Source organism: Ostrea edulis, chromosome 3 (assembly GCF_947568905.1).
Source record: "Ostrea edulis chromosome 3, xbOstEdul1.1, whole genome shotgun sequence".
Taxonomy (NCBI): Eukaryota; Metazoa; Mollusca; class Bivalvia; order Ostreida; family Ostreidae; genus Ostrea; species Ostrea edulis.
The window spans coordinates 37,103,807-37,125,264 of NC_079166.1; the positions used below are offsets into that span (position 1 = coordinate 37,103,807).

The 21,458-nt window shown below is 36.2% G+C and overlaps 1 protein-coding gene across 1 annotated transcript in view; it reads right to left on the reverse strand.

Annotated features, from left to right (window-relative positions):
• The window catches only part of LOC125676519 (dual specificity protein kinase Ttk-like), a 36,410-nt gene that overhangs the window by 4,662 nt on the left and 10,290 nt on the right, over positions 1-21,458 (reverse strand). The window contains exons 7-15 of the mRNA XM_056160599.1: positions 20,178-20,430; positions 18,778-18,954; positions 17,266-17,402; positions 13,713-14,073; positions 13,498-13,546; positions 13,240-13,320; positions 5,191-5,354; positions 1,824-1,993; positions 1-120 (exon numbers count right to left, since the gene is read on the reverse strand). The exon at positions 1-120 is cut by the window's left edge and continues 92 nt beyond it. Coding sequence (XP_056016574.1) covers positions 1-120; positions 1,824-1,993; positions 5,191-5,354; positions 13,240-13,320; positions 13,498-13,546; positions 13,713-14,073; positions 17,266-17,402; positions 18,778-18,954; positions 20,178-20,430 — 1,512 coding nt within the window. The remainder of the gene's footprint in view (positions 121-1,823; positions 1,994-5,190; positions 5,355-13,239; positions 13,321-13,497; positions 13,547-13,712; positions 14,074-17,265; positions 17,403-18,777; positions 18,955-20,177; positions 20,431-21,458) is intronic.

Sequence of the window (21,458 nt, forward strand, 5' to 3'; positions counted from 1 at the left end):
TGTCTGTAATGATGCTGGTTTTGTCCTGCTGAATGGCTTTAGAGATTCCAAAGTCAATCAATTTCAAGTTACCATGGCGAAGGAGGAAATTAGACGGCTTCAGGTCTGAGTGAATAATTCCTGGAAATTAAGAACCAAAGCTGGATTCATCATATGAAATTCAATTGGTAGATCATTGACTGTATAGTAAAAATTTTTAATGCATTCAACATTTTTAGATTTTATTTGGTCAATGACAAATCACGTCATACATCTAGGTTTGCATTTGTAAGGCCAGAGTTTTTTTATTTTCTGTTTAACGGGAATTTTTCCAAAAATATTGAGTCGAGGGGGCGAAATAAATTTTTTAGAAAAGGCTAAAAATATGTTGAGTCGAGACAATAAAAAAATAAAATTCACAAAAAGTTTTTTTTTTTTTTTTTTAATAAAATGATAAAAATGAAAATCAATCACACAATAAAATTTTGTTTATCATTTATTTGGATTCAGTGTATGAGTATAAATCATTTTCTGCGTTTTTTTGCATTCCGGGTAGAAATTTGTTTTCCTGCGTGAAGACATGCTTGGCATATTGGCCGGACAATGGCGAAATCTTCTTGCAATCGCCTAAATTCCTCAGAGTTAGAAACATCCGAGTCTCCACAGTGAAAGCAAACAGCATCAAAAATCGGTGTTGCTCCTATTTAATAAAACAGTAATAATAAAAGTCAAATAGTAAATATCAGAGAGTAGGAAATGAAAAACATATGAGGTTGAGACTGTGTACATCTTCAATTCTTAACATTGATACCTGCGTAATACTGTGTCTCAATTGGAGATGAACAATCGATGTTCTGTCTGCACAGAATGATGTTCTGATACTGGCCTCCAGGAAATAAAGGACTGCCACATACATAAAGTAATTCTTCTTGAACCCGTTCCACCGCTCTTTCAGCTGATGAACGAATATTAACTTTTCTACAGATTTGAAAATTATCATCGAGATGAGTAAATTACAGCAAATTACTGTTAAACATCGTCCTCTTATAATATAAAGTTTACTAAAGACTACTGAAAGACTTACCCGAAATCTTTTAAGACATTAACAGGTGTCTTTGGTTCGAGCTCTGTACCCTCACTTTCGATTCTTAATATCTGAAGAGCTGTTCCGTCGGATTCTTCCAGTAGATCTGATATTACGTGACCCACACTGTCGCTTAGTTTTGCCTTGACAATTTTGCTTCGGCAAATGGATGAATCGATGCATTTAATTTCGATCTTAATGTACATGTGGCCCTCCATTCCCACGCAAGTGTCAATGCTAGTTACACAGTCGCCATCAGTAAGATGCTTGTAAATGATTTGACGAAGTTTCCCAATAGACAAGCGTTCACATGATTTATAATAAAAAATGATGTACAACGATCCCGATTTTATTTCGAAACATCGATAAACAGCACAGTTGGCGGGAATTTCAAAAATAAAAGTGATTTTGGTCTCTTTTATTTTTTTCCCGGTATTTTCATAAAATTGGGTCGGCGCTTCCCGTTAAACAGAAAATAAAAAAACATATTTTTAGCTTTTTTTTAAAATTTTATTTCGCCCCCTCGACTCAATATTTTTGGAAAAATTCCCGTTAAACAGAAAATAAAAAAACTCTGGCCTAACCAAAGTAAAAGCATCAATTTGAAAATGTTCATTTAAGTAAAGTTTATGAAAATTCCTCTGACAAATATTCCCAAAATAAAAATTTACAATATATAGAGTATCTCACACCCTCTTTGTGGAGTGCCGTTATCATTTCTTAACTTCTTTTTGAAGAGCTTGTCTTTATCATTCCTTACCTTCTTTGTGGAGAGCTCCCACAGCCTGCAACATGGATTGCCAATAGAACTTGATGTACAGAGGGGACAGATGCCCCTCCTGTTTAATGGTGTCTTTGAGATATTTGTCAAAATCCAGTTCTCCACACTCCATCAGAATGTACAGAAGATTTCCAGACTCTTTGTATTCGCTGCAATAATATAATGCCAACTAAACTTCTACATACATGTATACAATATACTTCAATATTTCATGCTCATTAGCATGTGTAGTCTAAATATACTTCAATGAATATTTCATGCTCATTAGCGTGTGTAGTCTAAAGCTTTAAGCTTACACAACCATTAATGTACATGCTAAACAACACGCCCATGGGCTTCTCACCGTTTTGTTTTACAGGCACAAGTTTTGAAGCATGTAATTAACGGAAAGTTGATAACTTTTAAAACTAATTCAGATGCATTAATGAAATTCTGTAAACTTTGAAAAATTTTTTTACGATGAACATTGGACCATAGTTTTAAACTTTTCCTAATTTCTATGCTTTGGTCCCTTTATAACGTGGCAAGGATCACAAAATTCACAATTTTCATTTCCCGTCACCTACAATACTCTATCAGAACCTTCTATGCACACACAACACTCTATCAAAACCTTCTAGGCACACACAACACTCTATCAAAACCTTCTAGCCACACACAACACTATCAAAACCTAGACACACAATACTCTATCAAAACCTAGGCACACAATACTCTATCAAAACCTTCTAGGCACACACAATACTCTATCAAAACCTTCTATGCACACACAACACTCTATCAAAACCCTCTAGTCACACACAACACTCTATCAAAACCTTCTAGCCACACACAACACTCTATCAAAACCTTCTAGGCACACACAACACTCTATCAAAACCTTCTAGGCACATATAACACTCTATCAAAACCTTCTAGACACACACAACACTCTATCAAAACCTTCTAGGCACACACGATATTCTATCAAAACCTATGCACACACAACACTCTATCAAAACCTTCTAGGCACACACAACACTATCAAAACCTTCTAGGCACACACAACACTATCAAAACCTTCTAGCCACACACAACACTCTATCAAAACCTTCTAGTCACACACAACACTATCAAAACCTAGCCACACAATACTCTATCAAAACCTAGGCACACAATACTCTATCAAAACCTTCTAGGCACACACAATACTCTATCAAAACCTTCTATACACACACAACACTCTATCAAAACCCTTTAGTCACACACAACACTCTATCAAAACCTTCTAGCCACATACAACACTCTATCAAAACCTTCTAGCCACACACAACACTCTATCAAAACCTTCTAGGCACACACAACACCCTATCAAAACCTTCTAGGCACACACAATACTCTATCAAAACCTAGGCACACACGATATTCTATCAAAACCTTCTAGGCACACACAACACTCTATCAAAACCTTCTAGGCACACACAACACTCTATCAAAACCTTCTAGGCACACACAATACTCTATCAAAACCTTCTAGGCACACACAACACTCTATCAAAACCTTCTAGGCACACACAACACTATCAAAACCTTCTAGGCACACACAACACTCTATCAAAACCTTCTAGCCACACACAACACTCTATCAAAACCTTCTAGGCACACACAACACCCTATCAAAACCTTCTAGGCACACACAATACTCTATCAAAACCTAGGCACACACGATATTCTATCAAAACCTTCTAGGCACACACAACACTCTATCAAAACCTTCTAGGCACACACAACACTCTATCAAAACCTTCTAGGCACACACAATACTCTATCAAAACCTTCTAGGCACACACAACACTATCAAAACCTTCTAGGCACACACAACACTATCAAAACTTTCTAGGCACACACAATACCCTATCAAAACCTTCTAGTCACACATAACACTCTATCAAAACCTTCTAGGCACACATGATATTCTATCAAAACCTATGCACACACAACACTCTATCAAAACCTTCTAGGCACACACAACACCCTATCAAAACCTTCTAGGCACACACAATACCCTATCAAAACCTTCTAGGCACACACGATATTCAATCAAAACCTTCTAGGCACACACAACACTCTATCAAAACCTTCTAGGCACACACAATACTCTATCAAAACCTTCTAGGCACACGCAATATTCTTCAAAACCTTCTAGGCACACACAATATTCTTCAAAACCTTCTAGGCACACACAATACTCTATCAAAACCTTCTAGGCATACACAACACTCTTGTCATATTGCACTCACAGGGATTTACCATAATTTTCAGAAATAGGGTTGCAAACGTTAATTTTACCAGTATAGATCTAACAGATGTTTCAAAAAGCATTGATACTGGCCATTCATTATGAAGACATGGCCAATCAAATTATCTTTTGTTCTGAACACTGTGCCAATTCAATTTAAGCATTGTGCATTTAGATTTTGTTTACTGTTTGTCATTAGCCATGTTGGTTTTTATGTATCTCCTATATTTCAGCAAGCCCATTAAAATTTATTGAAAGTAATTCTGTAGTTTGTTATGTTTCTTTTATTTGATGTATGAAACATGAATGATCTCATTTATTCATATGAAATTCCTAATCTAGAACCAGCTCCTTCAAAAATATCAGTTATCTTTTTCTTCCTCCTTCTTTATTCGTATCTCCTTCCCAATGAATGGTCTAAAGAGCAATTTTTTCATCTTCATCTGCATTTTTTTTAAAAAAAAAAACCATAGGCCATAGATGGGTCAGTTTGGTATATTGGGTGAGGCTACCAAGCTAGTGAAAAATATCACCAACATCATCGCTGCTTTACAACAAAGCTTGGGAATCAAAGTATACCTTTAAAAAGATGTCTGAATCTTTTGTGTGTTTGAATAAAAAGTAAAAAAAAAAATAATATATATACATGTATATATATAATCGGATATTTCAAATGATTGTGCAGATATTATTTTATAATACCAGGAAACATTACAATTTTGATCTCTTGTAAATAGAAGTGACAAATCCACCTGATTTGTCACTTCTATTTACAAGAGATCAAAATTGTAATGTAATTGTAATTGTAAATTGGTATACTTTAAGTCCTATAGATCTTGTACACAATGAAAGGATACATAGAACTAGACAGAGTATAAAAATTAATTCAGTCCACCATGAGATGAAGTTTTACAATACTTGTTAGAACAGGCATTCTAAAAGTATTGGGAAAGCAATACATGTCCCATTTCATTTGCAGGATGCGATTATTTACTAGTAGTCCCCTTCAGCTCCACTGGTAGGGAACTACTAACATTAGTGTTCAAATACAGAAGATCAAAATCTTACAAGTCATGTAGGGTGATGACTTTCGGACAGTACTGTAGTCGTTTGAGCAGCTGTATCTCGTTTTTGTAGCCCTCAATAATTTGTGTATTTTGATCCTCCAGTCGCACAACCTTCAGAGCAAGGATCTGAGGATTCTGTCCAGAGTGGTCAATCACTGTGTAAACCTGTAATAGAAGATAACAATTTTCACAATTTATTTCATCACAAAACTATCTGCACTAGCACTGTCCTGCTAATTCATGTACACAGATAATAAATGATAATAGATAAGGGCTATTCCAGAAATAAATACATTGGGGGGGGGGGGGGGGTCGGGAGGCACCTTTTGTATATACCAAGCACCCATAAAAAAAAATAAAAAATTACCCCATGACCCATCAAATTAATAAACTCATTTTACAATGACCCATCTAATAAAAAAAAAACTAACCAGACCCACCACAAAAATATTTTTAAAAATGAAAACGGTACAAATCTCGAGAGGTTTTCGGGACAAACTAATCTCAGCGAGATTCGTCGAGGCTGGATATTTGGACTGACGCCTCTTCCGAATCTCAGACCAGTGTCACATAAAGTGATTCGGGAAATCTTGCCTGAACTTCGGCCGCTTGTTGCGATTAAAATGGGTTAAATTGAATTTCTTGTCCGCTTCAACTTTTCGCCTCAGACATCCTATTAACTCCCTATCACAATGAAACATGCATTTCTTACCTTTACAAGGTGTAAATCCCACAGTAATTCAAGTTGGCTATTTTCGAAGCCATTGCAAACGGCCACCATTTCATATTTTACCTTCTCAACACTGAAGAGTTCCGATATACTACTTCATGACAATTTGTACTATGATTGAAAATACAGAACTTACTGGTTGACAATTACTTTGTACAAAGCATTTAAGCATAAAAATTAAAAGCAATAAAAAGAAAACTGTGTAATATTTAATCAATCTATTTGAAGGCGTCCTAAACTATCGGAACTCTTCAGTGTTGAGAAGGTAAAATATGAAATGGTGGCCGTTTGCAATGGCTTCGAAAATAGCCAACTTGAATTACTGTGGGATTTACACCTTGTAAAGGTAAGAAATGCATGTTTCATTGTGATAGGGAGTTAATAGGATGTCTGAGGCGAAAAGTTGAAGCGGACAAGAAATTCAATTTAACCCATTTTAATCGCAACAAGCGGCCGAAGTTTAGGCAAGATTTCCCGAATCACTTTATGTGACACTGGTCTGAGATTCGGAAGAGGCGTCAGTCCAAATATCCAGCCTCGACGAATCTCACTGAGATTAGGGACAAACATTCTAGTCAATGACGCAGTAATGCCTGTGCGACATTGTATCACAGTAGTTCTGAAGAAACGATGTCACATCAACAATCAAAGGCATCTATGGCAGGAATGTTGGAAAGATTGGAAGTCCAAACGATGCTATTATCATGAAATGGGTATGGATATGTTTTTCCACGAATCGTTCGTCTTCTAATGGAGCCCGCGTCCGGAGGCCTCTATATCACCATCACACTGACTGATAAATATAACGTTCGCCGCCATCACGTCCAAAGGGACCCTACTAAATGCGCCTCTAATTTGAAGAGTGCCGTAATGGGAAGTTATGCGCTGCAAAGAGCGACAACTCGAATAGTTCTATGTTACTTCCGATTTCGAAAGCATGTTTTCAATTTTCCCTCCGACGTTTTGTAACCAACACGACAAGAGCGACAATAAAAATATTCTGAAAACTCAACACCCATGTGGCACAAAATAAAACAATAGAAACTACCCACTACAAATATTTTTTTAACAGTCCAACCACGGACCAATTAAAATATGAAAAAATACGACCACCCACACAAAAAAATATCGTTTGCCGCCCGACCCCCCCATTTGATCATTTCTGGAACAGCCCTAAACTTGTTTACAAGTTACAAGTTTTCAAACAGGTTATTATATGATAATCATTGACAATGTAAGATATGAATTTCATTTTTGACAAGATGTGTTTGTGAAACACAAATGCCCCCGATAGTGGCCAATTCTTAAGATGGCCAAGGTCACAAGGACAAATATCTTAGTACTAGTAGAAAGATCTCGTCACAAACAACAGGCCCAAGGGCCTAGAATCGCTCTTCTGATAAATTGTACAACCCCACCATTTCTATTCTTAGCCTCTTAGTATTCTAAATCTTTAGTTAAATCCTAAGAATTCAAAAAAAGTAGGTCAATGTGACCTACTTTTTGGTTTACACATTTTGAGAACCCAAGAAATATCAACTGACAAAGTTTGATGATTTTAAGCCAATTAGTATCTGAATATTGAAATATAGCTGTCAAATTCCAATCGTAGGTCATGGTGACCTACTTTTTGGTCAGCGAACTCCGAACATGCAAGACCCATCAACTGACAAAGTTTGATGACTGTAGGTCAAATAGTATCTGAAATATATAAATATAGCCGTCCAATTCCAAAAGTAGGTCAAGGTGACCTACTTTTTCGTCAACACCCTTCAAACATGCAAGACCCAACAACTGACAAAGTTTGATGACTGTAGGTCAAATAGTATCTGAATTATATAAATATAGCCGTCCAATTCCAAAAGTAGGTCAAGGTGACCTACTTTTTGGTCGACACCCTTTGAACATGCAAGACGCATCAACTGACAAAGTTTGATGACTGTAGGTCAAATAGTATCTGAAATATATAAATATAGCCGTCCAATTCCAAAAGTAGGTCAAGGTGACCTACTTTTTGGTCGAAACCCTTCGAACATGCAAGACCCATCAACTGACAAAGTTTGATGACTGTAGGTCAAATAGTATCTGAAATATATAAATATAGCCGTCAAATTCCAAAAGTAGGTCAAGGTGACCTACTTTTTGGTCGACACACTCCGTAGACTCAAGATGCATCAACTGTCAAAGTTTGATGATTGTAGGTCAATTAGTGACTGAAATATATAAATATAACTGTCAAATGCCAAAAGTAGGTCACAGTGACCTACTTTTTGGTCGATACACTCCGAAGACTCAAGATGCATCAACTGACAAAGTTTGATGATTGTAGGTCAAATAGTGTCTGAAATATAGTAATTTAGCTGTCAAATACCAAAAGTAGGTCACGGTGACCTACTTTTTGGTCGACACAAACTGAAGACTGAAGACGCATCAACTGACAAAGTTTGATGATCCTAGGTTTTACAGTGCCCAAAATATGCATCTAAAATTGAAAATGTGAAATTTGAATATCTGCAAAATTCAAAAAGTAGGTCACTGTGACCTACTTTTTTTATAAATATGTTTCAAGGCCTCAAGATGCATCAACTTACAAGATTTGATGATTCTAAACCTCCCGGTATTTGAAATAACAATTTAAAATATATCTATAAATGATAAGCCATAAAATTCAGAAAGTAGGTCACGGTGACCTATTTTTCAGTTGACGCATTTCAAGGTCCCATGATCCACCAACTGACAAGTTTTGATGATCATAGGCTTCAAAGTGTCCAAGATATGCATCAAAATTAATTTTAAAATAAATACCTGCAAAATTCAATCAAAGTACTTAAAGTACTCGTGGGAGTTGAACATTGTGGAAATTCAGTTAGAAAAGATAGTACTGGAAGGGTAGGGGGATAAATGACTGAATATTATCATGATTTTAGATACAAATCAACTGTTGTTGTTTTTCAAAGCGTTACAACAGCAAACATGGATAATGGAAGGCCCATGGGCCACAACGCTCCTCGAGTAACTGAAGTCGTGTTGTTGTTTTCTAGAATTTCACCCCTTTATATTCTCATGAAAAATGTGACCACATATTATGGCCCAAACATTCAAATCAATATGGTTATCAATGCCTTGCAGTTATGAAGAAGTTTTTCCCCTGTATATATACATTCAAGTTTAATCCTAGTTATAGCTAATTCTAAGGATTCATTACTTGAAAAGGTAGTCCAATATGCTAAACTGTCACCTGAGTATACTACAGTCCTGTAGAGGATCAATGGAATGGTAAATAATTGTATAATAACTCAAAATAAATGAAATGCAAAAAAATTAAAAATTGTCGGGCATCGGAAATGCACAAGCCGAGTTGCGCAAGGAATGGGCATAGAGGGAACCGGCAGAAAAGTTTTCAAGAATTATCAAGCAGGGAGCAAAATTTTGCGAACATAAATTTCAGCCAACTTAAATCCTTTGTGACCTTGACCTTTAACCCTTGACTGAAATCAATAGGCTTCTTTGTCTCATCAAGGGCGATAATCCATCTAAGTTTAATTGAGATCCTATAATTTGTTAAAAAATTATAGTGCAGAAAACAAAATTTTCTCCAAATTTCAGTCTATTTATAGCCACTGTGACTTTGACCTTGTGACCCCGGAATCGATAGGCTTCTTGTCTTACTTAATCGATCTAAGTTTGATTGAGATCCTATAATTCGTTCAAGAGCTATGGTGCGGAAAACAAAATTTTCTCCATATTTCAGTCTATTTATAGCCAGTGACCTTGACCTTTGACCTAATGACCCCAGAATCGATAGCTTCCTCATCTTACTGAGGGTGACAATCCATCTAAGTTTGAATGAGATCCTATAATTTGCTCAAGAGCTATGGTGCGGAAATGAAATGTTGATGCGTGCCCGCCTGCCCGCCCAAAGGCACTTCATCAGATCATAAGCCGAGTTCGACTTCATCGCAACTCCGCTAAAAATGAAACACTAGTCAAATAATATTATTTATTGCCAAGGTATTTGGGATATTATACTGTGGCTCAAACAGGGGGTGAATGAACCTGACAGTATGGAAAGCATATAGTGGAATCAGACTTGTGATGCTGGAAATCTATAGTGATTAATAAACTATACATGTACAACATCCATAACTATTTTTTTTTCAGTTTGTGAGGGAGAATCCTCATGTCTCTTTCATCTGTAGACAAATAAACAATGTGTTTTGACCAGAGCAATTTCCAATCCTTTTTGCAGCATAAATTCAACATTGTGGCAACTGGGTTAAACTTTGATAGTGAAGTAATACATGGCAGCACCTTATCCCATGCTCTTAAAATTTCTGTTTGACACACACTCATGACATCCACTCAAACATTACAGAGTGCAGCAAAATCCCATTGTAATAGGGAATTCAAAATGGATAATTGGTACAAAATATGGTACATACTATTCAAAAAGGATAATGAATTTGACATATTGATGTCTTGGAAAAGGAAATTCTGACATCGGGGCTCTAAGCGTTTTCAAACATTGTCATTTGATAAAAGTGTTCTACATTTTTAAAAATAGAGATTAATATGTCTTTACATACATAGGTGAGAAAGTTTCCATTATTCCTAGCCGAGACATACCATGTATGCGCAAAAAATTCATAAACAAATATCACACTACTCACGTAGAAAATGTGGACCTTACCGTCATCAAGCGCAGCGAAACACGCCATTTCGAGATTATAGTCGACGAAAGCTCGGTAACAGTAATGAATAAGGTACACTCATTTTGTATCTATTTTGTGACTTTCTTTATTAAAAGGAACAGTTCTCTAATGTGTAACGTGCAATTACTACGTAATTCAATAACTTGAAGCATGAAGCAGTTTCACTTTGCCACCGGATATAAGAAATTTTATTTCGTATTCCGATCCCAATCGAAAGTTGTTGACTGGGAATGACGTGTTTTAATTCAATCTACATGTAACATCTAGCATTTTTTATATCACATTTAAAAAAAACCAAATATATACACATACACAATGTTGTAGAGTTATTTCTTGTAAATTTTCTGAGGTTTCGCACCATATTCGATATTTCGCGCAACGGTGTCAATAGGGCTTGTGTGCAGTTGTCGTTCGTTTCCCTATCAATGTTTATAGGTGACGCTGCGTTACAAACGACAATTTTCAACTTATCTTTTATTTTTCTATGTCTATCAGTATCAATTTGATCGAAATCTTTGAATTGAATACAATATCATTGCATTTATTTACATGTCAATTATCAAAATTAGATTAATTCAGAAAAGTTACATGGATTATTTAATGTCGGATGTTTATAAAAGTTTATGTTGATTTACCTAGGAGTAAATCAGCTGACACAGAACCCCCGCTGACGACCACTATACAAATCAATACAAATTACTGCGCAGAAAGGTGCATGATGACCCAGGGAGATTGAACATAGTTCAACTCCCAAAAAGTAGGTCACCGTGACCTACTTTTGAGACAACTTGACACAAGGTCCTAAGATGCATCAACTGTCAAAATTTGATGATCCTAGTCCTTATAATGACTAAAATATCAAAGATTTAAGGAAATATAAATTTAGGTCAACTTTGAAGTGACCTTGACACCACGCCCTTTGCCTCAGGGTAATGCCTTGAACAATTTTTAATCTACAACATATCCTCATCCTTATGTGTAAGTTTGGTGATAATCTGCCCAGTGGTTCTTGAGAAGAAGATTTTTTAGCAACCACTACTTTTGTTTGTATTTTCCTGATTATCTCCCCTTGTTAAAGGGTCACATTCCTCTATTTAGTATGTATGAAAGCCCTTGGGCCAATGATACCCTGTAACAAATTTGAAAAAAATTGGCCAAGGGGTTCTTGAGTTATAGCCCTTTTTCTAAAAAGTTTACGCACACCGCACAAATGGCCATAGCATTAGCTCTTTGAGCCTTCGGCTCAGAAGAGCTAAAAATGCTCATGTACAATATGAAAGCTCTAAAATTTACCATTAAGAAGTTATAACCAATGTAAAAAAAAATAATTAAAAGTAGGTCAAATGTCAAGGTCAAAAGGTTTAGTACCAACGGAAAGGTCTTGTCACAAAAAAGTAGGTCAAACTCCAAGGTCAAAGTCACAGGGTCAAAAATGTTGGTACCAACGGAAAGGTCTTGTCACAAGGAATACTCATGTGAAATATCAAAGCTCTATCACTTACTGTTCAAAAGTTATTAGCAAGGTTAAAGTTTCAGAAAGAATGACAGACAGGACAAAAACAATATGCCCCCTGATCTTCGATCTCAGGGGCATAAAAATACATGAGGGTATGAACTGCAACACTTCACACTGGCATACTTCATGAAGAACGTTAGTGCCTAATGAAAAGCATGCTAGCGTTAAAGTGTTGCGGTTCATACCCTCATGTATTTTCAAAATTGAAATATTATCTTTTTTATATTTCAGATCAATTAAACTGTATTTCTTCAGAAACACATGGAATCTGATGCCCACAAAAATTGCTAAAACCACAGTACTTATGAGTATCAAGTCAATTACAATTATCAGTCAAAACCACAGTACTTACAGTATCAAGTCAATTACAATTATCAGTCAAAACCACAGTACTTACAGTATCAAGTCAATTACAATTATCAGTCAAAACCACAGTACTTACAGTATCAAGTCAATTACAATTATCAGTCAAAACCACAGTACTTAAGAGTATCAAGTCAATTACAATTATCAGTCAAAATCACAGTACTTACAGTATCAAGTCAATTACAATTATCAGTCAAAATCAAAGTACTTACAGTATCAAGTCAATTACAATTATCAGTCAAAACCACAGTACTTAAGAGTATCAAGTCAATTACAATTATCAGTCAAAACCACAGTACTTAAGAGTATCAAGTCAATTACAATTATCAGTCAAAATCACAGAACTTACAGTATCAAGTCAATTACAATTATCAGTCAAAATCAAAGTACTTACAGTATCAAGTCAATTACAATTATCAGTCAAAACCACAGTACTTAAGAGTATCAAGTCAATTACAATTATCAGTCAAAACCACAGTACTTAAGAGTATCAAGTCAATTACAATTATCAGTCAAAACCACAGTACTTAAGAGTATCAAGTCAATTACAATTATCAGTCAAAACCACAGTACTTAAGAGTATCAAGTCAAATACAATTATCAGTCAAAATCACAGTAGTTAAGAGTATCAAGTCAATTACAATTATCAGTCGAGATCCACAAGTAAACAGGGACCACAAGAACTGAATCACCAACATCACGAACATAAAGGAAGAGAACTCTCACCTTGCTTGATCCGCCATGACCCACACATCGTAAGACTTGGTAAAGCTTTTTATTGATATACATAGTCTCCATGGTGGGGACCTGATAATGAATGATAATATCAAATCAAACAGAAACTCAATCTTCATCAATTTATCTCACATAGAATATAATGAACAATTCTTTTTTTTTTAATTTAAGAGTTGTAAAAGCTATGTCAATTGCCATTCCAGGACTGTCAAATTACATATAGTTTTCAGCAATAAAAAAAAAAGAAACCTGTGGGGCAGATTTTCCTGCAGACTCCTCTTTTCTAACTGGATTTTCCCTGTAAAATTGAAGTCAACTTTGTTTTTGACATGTATGGATGACAAGCACTCAAATTTTCAGTATCTATTGATAAAAACTCCCTCTGTAAAACCTACTTTCCAGACCGAGTGTTGCACTGTGCAATACACAAACACAGATTAAGCTACATCATCAATACTACATACCTTACGTTTTCTCTCTGGCTTGGCTGCATATCTGTTAGCTGTTCAGGTGGTTCCACAACAGGTGCCTGTTTTGGAGGATCCACATTTTCGAGGGGTTCTGTAATGATTGATTTTATAGGTGGTGACACGCTCTTTGGTGGGGGTGGAAACATGGTGTTAGGTGGTCTTTTTTCCTCGGAGAACTTTGTGGCCACCACTGGGTCCATCTCCATTTTTGATACCACCTCTCTTTGTATCACCTTCAGTGGTTCCCTAGGTGGTACCTCCTTGACTGGAGAGGTATTTTTATTGCAGGGGGTGGCGCTGTAAGTGTTTGTCATGGTCATATATCCAGAAGTGTGAGCCATGGAGCCAATCAAACCTAGAAAAAAATAGATTCAACAGAAATGACTGGGTTGCTTTAAAATATGTTATCTATCATAGAGAAAGCAGTAGAAAACATACTTCAAAAATGACATATCAAAGGCAGAATTGAAAAAAAAAAAAAACAATAAAAAAAAACCCAACCCAGAAGCACTTTTAAAATGTTACATTTATATCTAATCTTCAATGTTTTTATAACATCTGAAATGGACAAGGTCTCAAAAATGTTAAGTAAAAGCTGTGAGAAGAGTTGGTTACACAAAATAGGTACCATACTTTAAAATGTTCAACTACATAATGTACATGTAAATTTTTCAAAGAATGACCAATCACTTTCAAAAGTTCAACTACATAATGTACATGTAAATTTTTCAAAGAATGACCAATCACTTTCAAAAGTTCAACTACAAGTCCAATCACTTCCAAAAGACACATACCGTATATACTCGCCTATAAGTCGGTCCGACTATAAGTCGGTTGTATTTTTTAAGGTTATTTTGTAGGAATTTGCCATTGACCCGCTTATAAGTCGGTACGAATTTTTGTCAGAATCGGTTGACAATTTCAAGTCAATGCTCTAGTGTTTTTACCTATGTTTCAACAAATATTTTGAGAAATTGATAATTATGGGGTGCTCAATATCCAACCCATAGGTGTTTGGGGTTTACACGCAACCCTTGATCTGTTATGGGCAATGATCCCTTGTTTACCTAAACAATTATGGTCTCCTAATTACCAGTACCTGACACCGTGTTTACTAAGTGGCACGCGCCTCGCTAAAACTGTTACTGTGGGATTCCGGTATTATTCATTGTATCAACAATAGAGTTTTTAAGAGTCAAGAATGATGATCTAAATTATCTGTTAACAATATTCATTTTTTTATGAAATATATTTCAGTCGGTATACATATGAATATTTCAATATTAAATCGGGTTCGTAATTCAAATTTACCGATAAACGATAGATTAGTTGAATTGAAAGTATTAGTTACCGGTAAATAATTTTTAACTAAACAAAAATATGTAAATACTTGTACTTTATACATGATTTTAAAATACATAAACAATACACTATGTCTAGATATTTGTGAACAATAATCATTTGTGTGGTAGTCCATGATAATCGTCGGAGTTGTTTAAATTAAACACAACATTACGCCTCCCAGAAAAATACCAATCTTCTTAGGACGCGCCTATAAGTCGGACATAGAGTTTTGGACCAAAAATTGACTCCCAAAAATCCGACTTATAGGCGAATATATACGGTACTTGGTTATACTCGTATAATTTGCCCCAGAATTAAAGTCATTTCTTATAATTTAATGCAAGAGACAAAGATGCTAACCTTCGTTTGTCAAAATATACATTAACTCGGAAAAATACATGTCAACTGAGCCACGCAATGATTCACTTGGCAACAACGACGAAGTGTCTAGCTGTGAAGGTCACCATCTTTAATCTTAGTCCTACGGAGCCTAACCTATTTATCAAATTATTGTATCGAAGGTGAAGTTTGTCATGATAGAAAATATGTGTAGACTATCCATGCAATGCGAATTTCGCTGCCCTTTGGAGATAGAGATCGACTTTGAAGTCGCTCATCTCCGACAGATCGAGAAAATACGGGAAATTGCATTGTTTAGGCCTACCCAAAATAAATCTTCAAATATCAGAAAATGCAATCATTTGCGGCTTTTAACTCTGTGAAAACTTCTACATGAAAACTTACCATTGCATGCAACGTTGTCGCTAATAGTAAATCCAACACAAGAAAATATGTAAATCATTAATTCGAATGAAATATCTTAGTTTTAATCTATTATTCGACCATCATACAGAGAAAGATGTTTTACAACAGTGATTTGTGTAAAAGTAGATGCTAATATTGACAAGAAAAAACAATATGTGCATCAAACCAAAGAAACTTATTGTACACGCTGACTCTCTATTCCATAGAAGACTGAAAACAGTGCTGCAATGTAAATTTAGAGAGCGAGAAAAAAAAATAGCTCTGGCTTCTGGTTGTCAAGGGGGTGTGTCCTCATACCAAACCAGGTTATACAAAAAATAACCTTTGCATTCCTCAATCGGAATTTGACCAATCAGAGACAAGGACACAATAAGAATCAAATTATTCCTATTTGCATGAAATATCCTGAACCATCAACTCAATACATCAAACTATCATATCATTGAGTATAACATATCTTTATTAACCAGTTACAGAGAGCAGCTTTGGACAGTTTTAGGTGCAAGAAAGAAGAATAAGACAGGGAAGAAGAAGAGAAATAGTGAAAGACCCGAAGAGGAATGCACTATTTGTCAAAAACCCTGACTACTACTCTTTTTTAAGGGTGATCGCTCCAAATGTGCTTCCAATGTTTATTGATGCAGATATTTTAAATGAGATATCTATGAGTGTGTTACTATATTTTATGGATGATAACTCATCATTTTGTGTAATCAAATATTGGACAAGTTTTCTTTATAACGATAGTACAGTCCCTGAAACATTCTACTTTCCCACTTGAACGGTGAACACACAATGAGCGCATGGTGAGCGAACTGAAAATGGTAAAGTAGAACATTTCTGGGACTGCAGTTAATGGTAAACTTTAGTTAATATACATTATTTATCTGTATTTGTAGCCTAATGGACAGTCTGTTAGCAAATGAGTGGCCCTGGGTTCGAGCCTGTAGCTGTATTATTTTGAATTAACAGAATTGTTTCAGTTTACTCTATTCGACAAAGAGTAAAGAGTAAGACACACAAAAGAAACAGTGATAATGTACACGTATTTACATGTGTTCTATGTGAAACTAGTAGAGTATCGAATATATAGGAAGAAACTAACAAGCAGCATAGTAATGTACAATACAATGCATCAGGCTATGTTGGAGTATTGACAGAGTGCAGCTTTGGTTTACCCTTTATTCAATATTGCATCAGTAAAAAGGGTAGTTGTAGGATAAACAATATTTGTGGGCGGGGCCCCATTTATGTTGCATTCATTCATGATGTAAAAACAATACCCCACAAATACGAGATTCTTTTTTCCACATGCAAGGAACATTGGACCATACAACTAGCTTGAATTATCCATCTATAAGGTCAAATTCATTGCAATATTGGCATACCGTCAAATTCTGCAAAACAATAGCAATATTGGCATTGTAAAGCCCCATACCGCTGTAGGACTTCCCGTCCAGTGGGGTGATGTTGGGGAAATCATTCTCCCCATCCTCGTCCTCTTCTCTCACTGACAATTCAGTAAATGGCAGGTTGAGCTTCTTCACCCGCTGGGGGAGCAAATTGGTCTTTGGCCTGTAACATTCCAAATTTACATACATATGAATACAATACATATTCATTAAATGAGAGATCAAGCTGATTCATTCACTGGGGAAATAGAGTGTCTTCAGCCTGAAGCAATCAACATATACATGTACATGTATAAAAAAGTTTTCATTTAGCACTATACTGAGCTTCATCATCTTCTGGAAGACTTATCTGGACTGTGTTCAAGATCGTAGCAGCTAGCCTAGGGGCTAGGTTATGGTGGCTGATTTGTGCCATTTAACAATTTGTTGCCTTTTCGTTATTTTGAGGAAAAAAGTAGCTAATCAAATCATCATCTTGTTTTTTCATCATTTCCAGATGAAAGTCGCTACACATCGTTTTGTTGTCTTTTCAGCTCGAAATGACAAACAGACAATAAATTGTAAAATGGCACAAAACGGCCACCACACCTAGCCCCTACGATCACAGCCAGAGACTTTGGCCTGAAATAACTCTTGATGTCACATGTCATTTTTACATTTCAAAACTTGATATTGTCTCTCTTAACCAGTGTAACCAAGAATTACCATTTTTGCGATTTCCTTACTATCATATCTAGGGGGAGGAGAGTAAGCTAATCACACACTTTGCTTGAGAAGATGAAGCATCCCATACATACAAACAATATCATTCCCAATGTTAAATACTATAGACTCTGAACAATTTTTAGGCCAAGATACAGAAGATAAATGACAAACTTAGCCCGATACAGAAGATAAATGACTACCTTGGCCTGATACAGAAGATAAATTACTACCATGGTCTGATACAGAAGATAAATGACTACCTTGGCCTGATACAGAAGATAAATGACTACCTTGGCCTGATACAGAAGAAAAATGACTATTACTTAGCCTTATACAGAAGATAAATGACTAACTTAACCTGATACAGAAGATAAATGACCACCTTGGCCTGATACAGAAGATAAATGACTAATTTAGCCTGATACAGAAAATAAATGACTACCTAGGCCTGATACAGAAGATGAATGACTAACTTAGCCTGATACAGAAGATAAATGACAAACTTAGCCTGATACAGAAGATAAATGACAAACTTAGCCTGATACAGAAGATAAATGACTAATTTAGCCTGATACAGAAAATAAATGACTACCTAGGCCTGATACAGAAGATGAATGACTAACTTAGCCTGATACAGAAGATAAATGACAAACTTAGCCTGATACAGAAGATAAATGACAAACTTAGCCTGATACAGAAGATAAATGACAAACTTAGCCTGATACAGAAGATAAATGACTAACTTGGCCTGATATAGAAGATGAATGACTACATTGGTCTGATACAGAAGATAAATGACTAACTTGGCCTCATACAGAGGATAAATGACTTACTTAAGCATAGCTTTGGATGATGAATTTCCCCGTAGTTCTGGGGTGCTGTGTGCCTTCCTCATTGCAGGACGACAGGACATGGACATCCTGGTGTTGTGAGGCTGGGAGGTCAACCTCTGGTTGATGGGGGCAGTCTCCATCTCCACTGTGTGGTCCATGGGGAAGGGCTCAGGCCTCCTGCAACACATCAAGGAATGTACTGAACAGAATCAAAAGAAAAAGTCTTTTCTGCATAGCCTAAGTTTATCAACTGATTGAATTTCAGGTTTTTCTTTGATTTCATATTTCCTGTGAATATAAAAGAAATTCTATTCAATGTACAGTCAAACCTGTTTCAAGGGCTAGCTTTGGATCAAAACAAACTGGCCCTCAAAGATGGGTGCAGTAGAATAGAGGTAAAATTGAATATAACAGTCAACAAGAGTACCACAAACCTCCACAGAGACAAGACACAATTCATTAAAAGCAACCTCTGGGTTATCAAATACATGGCATGGACAATGTTTCTTGACAATTTTTCCTCCGAAACTTAACATTGTCAAAATGACCTTGGTCTTGGAAAGCGACACATTCACAAGTCCCCAAGTATTGGGCAAGGAACCTAAAGCTGTGTAATGTATGATTTTCTAAAGTCTTTTCTATAAAAATATCCTTCATCTCAGAGTGACTTTCACCTTGTCCACATCACTATTCCAAACAAGAGCACTGCAAAATATGCCCCAGGCAATATATTCAGTAATGCAGTAGTAATCAAAGAAAGGATTAATTAACATCTAATTTAATCTTTCTTTGCAAAAAAAATGGCTCTGACAGAATTCTCTCACCACTTTCTTTTACACATGTATTAGAGAGTATCAATACTAGAAACATGTCCATAGGACATACCCAGCCCAGTGTGACATCTGTATTGCAATATGAAAAAAGATTTATCGGTACCTTCTCATGGCCTTATATTCTACTCCATTCACAATGGAAAATAGGTTGGATTTTTCCATTGTGTGGAGAGAAATCTTTTTAAAATACTGAACGTTTTATACATGTATTTAGAATTCAACAGCTTGTTACCAACACATCCAACTTGTTTCAGAGACTGGTTCCCTTGTCTTGCTTCTTCTGTTGCTTTCCTAAATAACTCATCATACCCCTTTGTTACATAAGAGGCTACAAATGTTGCACAGGCATATACATCCCCCCCCCCCCTTTTTTTAATTTAGAAAATCATGCAGATTAAGGATAAGGATGACAATGGGGAAATAATCTCCTTCATGTAAAATACTTTATATACAGTTACTGTAGCTTTTCAATGGAGAAAGTATAATTAGGTGAATTAAAAGCATAAAACCTTTAGCACAGTTATGCAATGTTTCTACATCCTAAACATAACATGTCAAACTACTCACTTTAAGTTGCAAGGATGGCAGACTGGTGCCTCAGGGGGATCTGTCCTTGAGATTGCGGGGTTGGATTGCGAGGGGTGGGAGTCTGACTTAGTCCCCACTATCCTGTGACTAGATCTGAAGATATTTCCGGTGAGACTGGAACTGGTCAATCCCCCGGTTAGACTGGAGCTGGTAAGATTTTCTGACAAATTACGGAGGTCCCCGGTTGATTCCGAACTACTGGTGCTGCTCTTGTAGTCCTTCCCATTAGACACTGCACAACCAAACATAACAAGTAGACCCCCTCAGGATAAACCCAGGGGTACTAAGTACCAGAAAGTCTAGATCACAATCACACAAGTACTGGCAAGTCTAGCTCAGAATCGCACAAGTACCAACAAGTCTCGCTCACAACCACACAAGTACCAACAAGTCTCGCTCACAACCACACAAGTACCAACAAGTCTCGCTTAGAATTGCACAAGTACCGGCAAGTCTCGCTCAGACACGCACAAGTACCAACAAGTCTAGCTCATAATCATACAAGAACCGGCAAGTCAAACTCAGAATTGCACAAGTACCAACAAGTCTAGCTCACAATCACACATGTACCGGCAAGTCTCACTCACAATCACACAAGTACCGGCAAATCTAGCTCACAATCGCACAAGTACAGTACCCGTAACGTTATTCTTGACATTCCTATCATGCTCTATCGTGCGTGTATCCTATAGTATCGTGCGTGTATCCTATCCTATATCAGGTTTTCTATCGTGTTTTGCGTTTATCAGGTCTATCGTGTATCGTATTTTGCGTGTATCAGGTTTTCCGTTTATCGTGAAAATCGTTTATCGTGTGGCTTTGGAAACTATCGGGATCGTATATTAAATTTAATGAAAAAGTAAGATACTTTCCGAAACCTTTATTCGTTTTGTTAAAGAAGCTATTTTTAGGAATCGAGGAAAGACAGTATATTTGAAAGAGAACATAAAGCTGTCGATTTTAAGGCAGAAAAAGAGCTATTTGTCTGTCCAGAGAGGGTGAAAATTTATCACAATTTCATTCTAAGTAGTCTGGAAAGTAGGTAGTGGTTTGCCGAGCAAACCGAGGACAGTAAAACTGAAAGCTCCTTCATCTGGAGTTCATAAACATTTCCTTGTCTAGAAACAATTATTTGTAATTAACACTAACAGAGAAATAGGAAGTTCCGATCTGAAAGGAAAAATCAGTAAATTACATTGTTTATTACATATATTTTAATAATGGTTCTTTTTCTTCCGATTTTGTTCACCTGTATTCAAC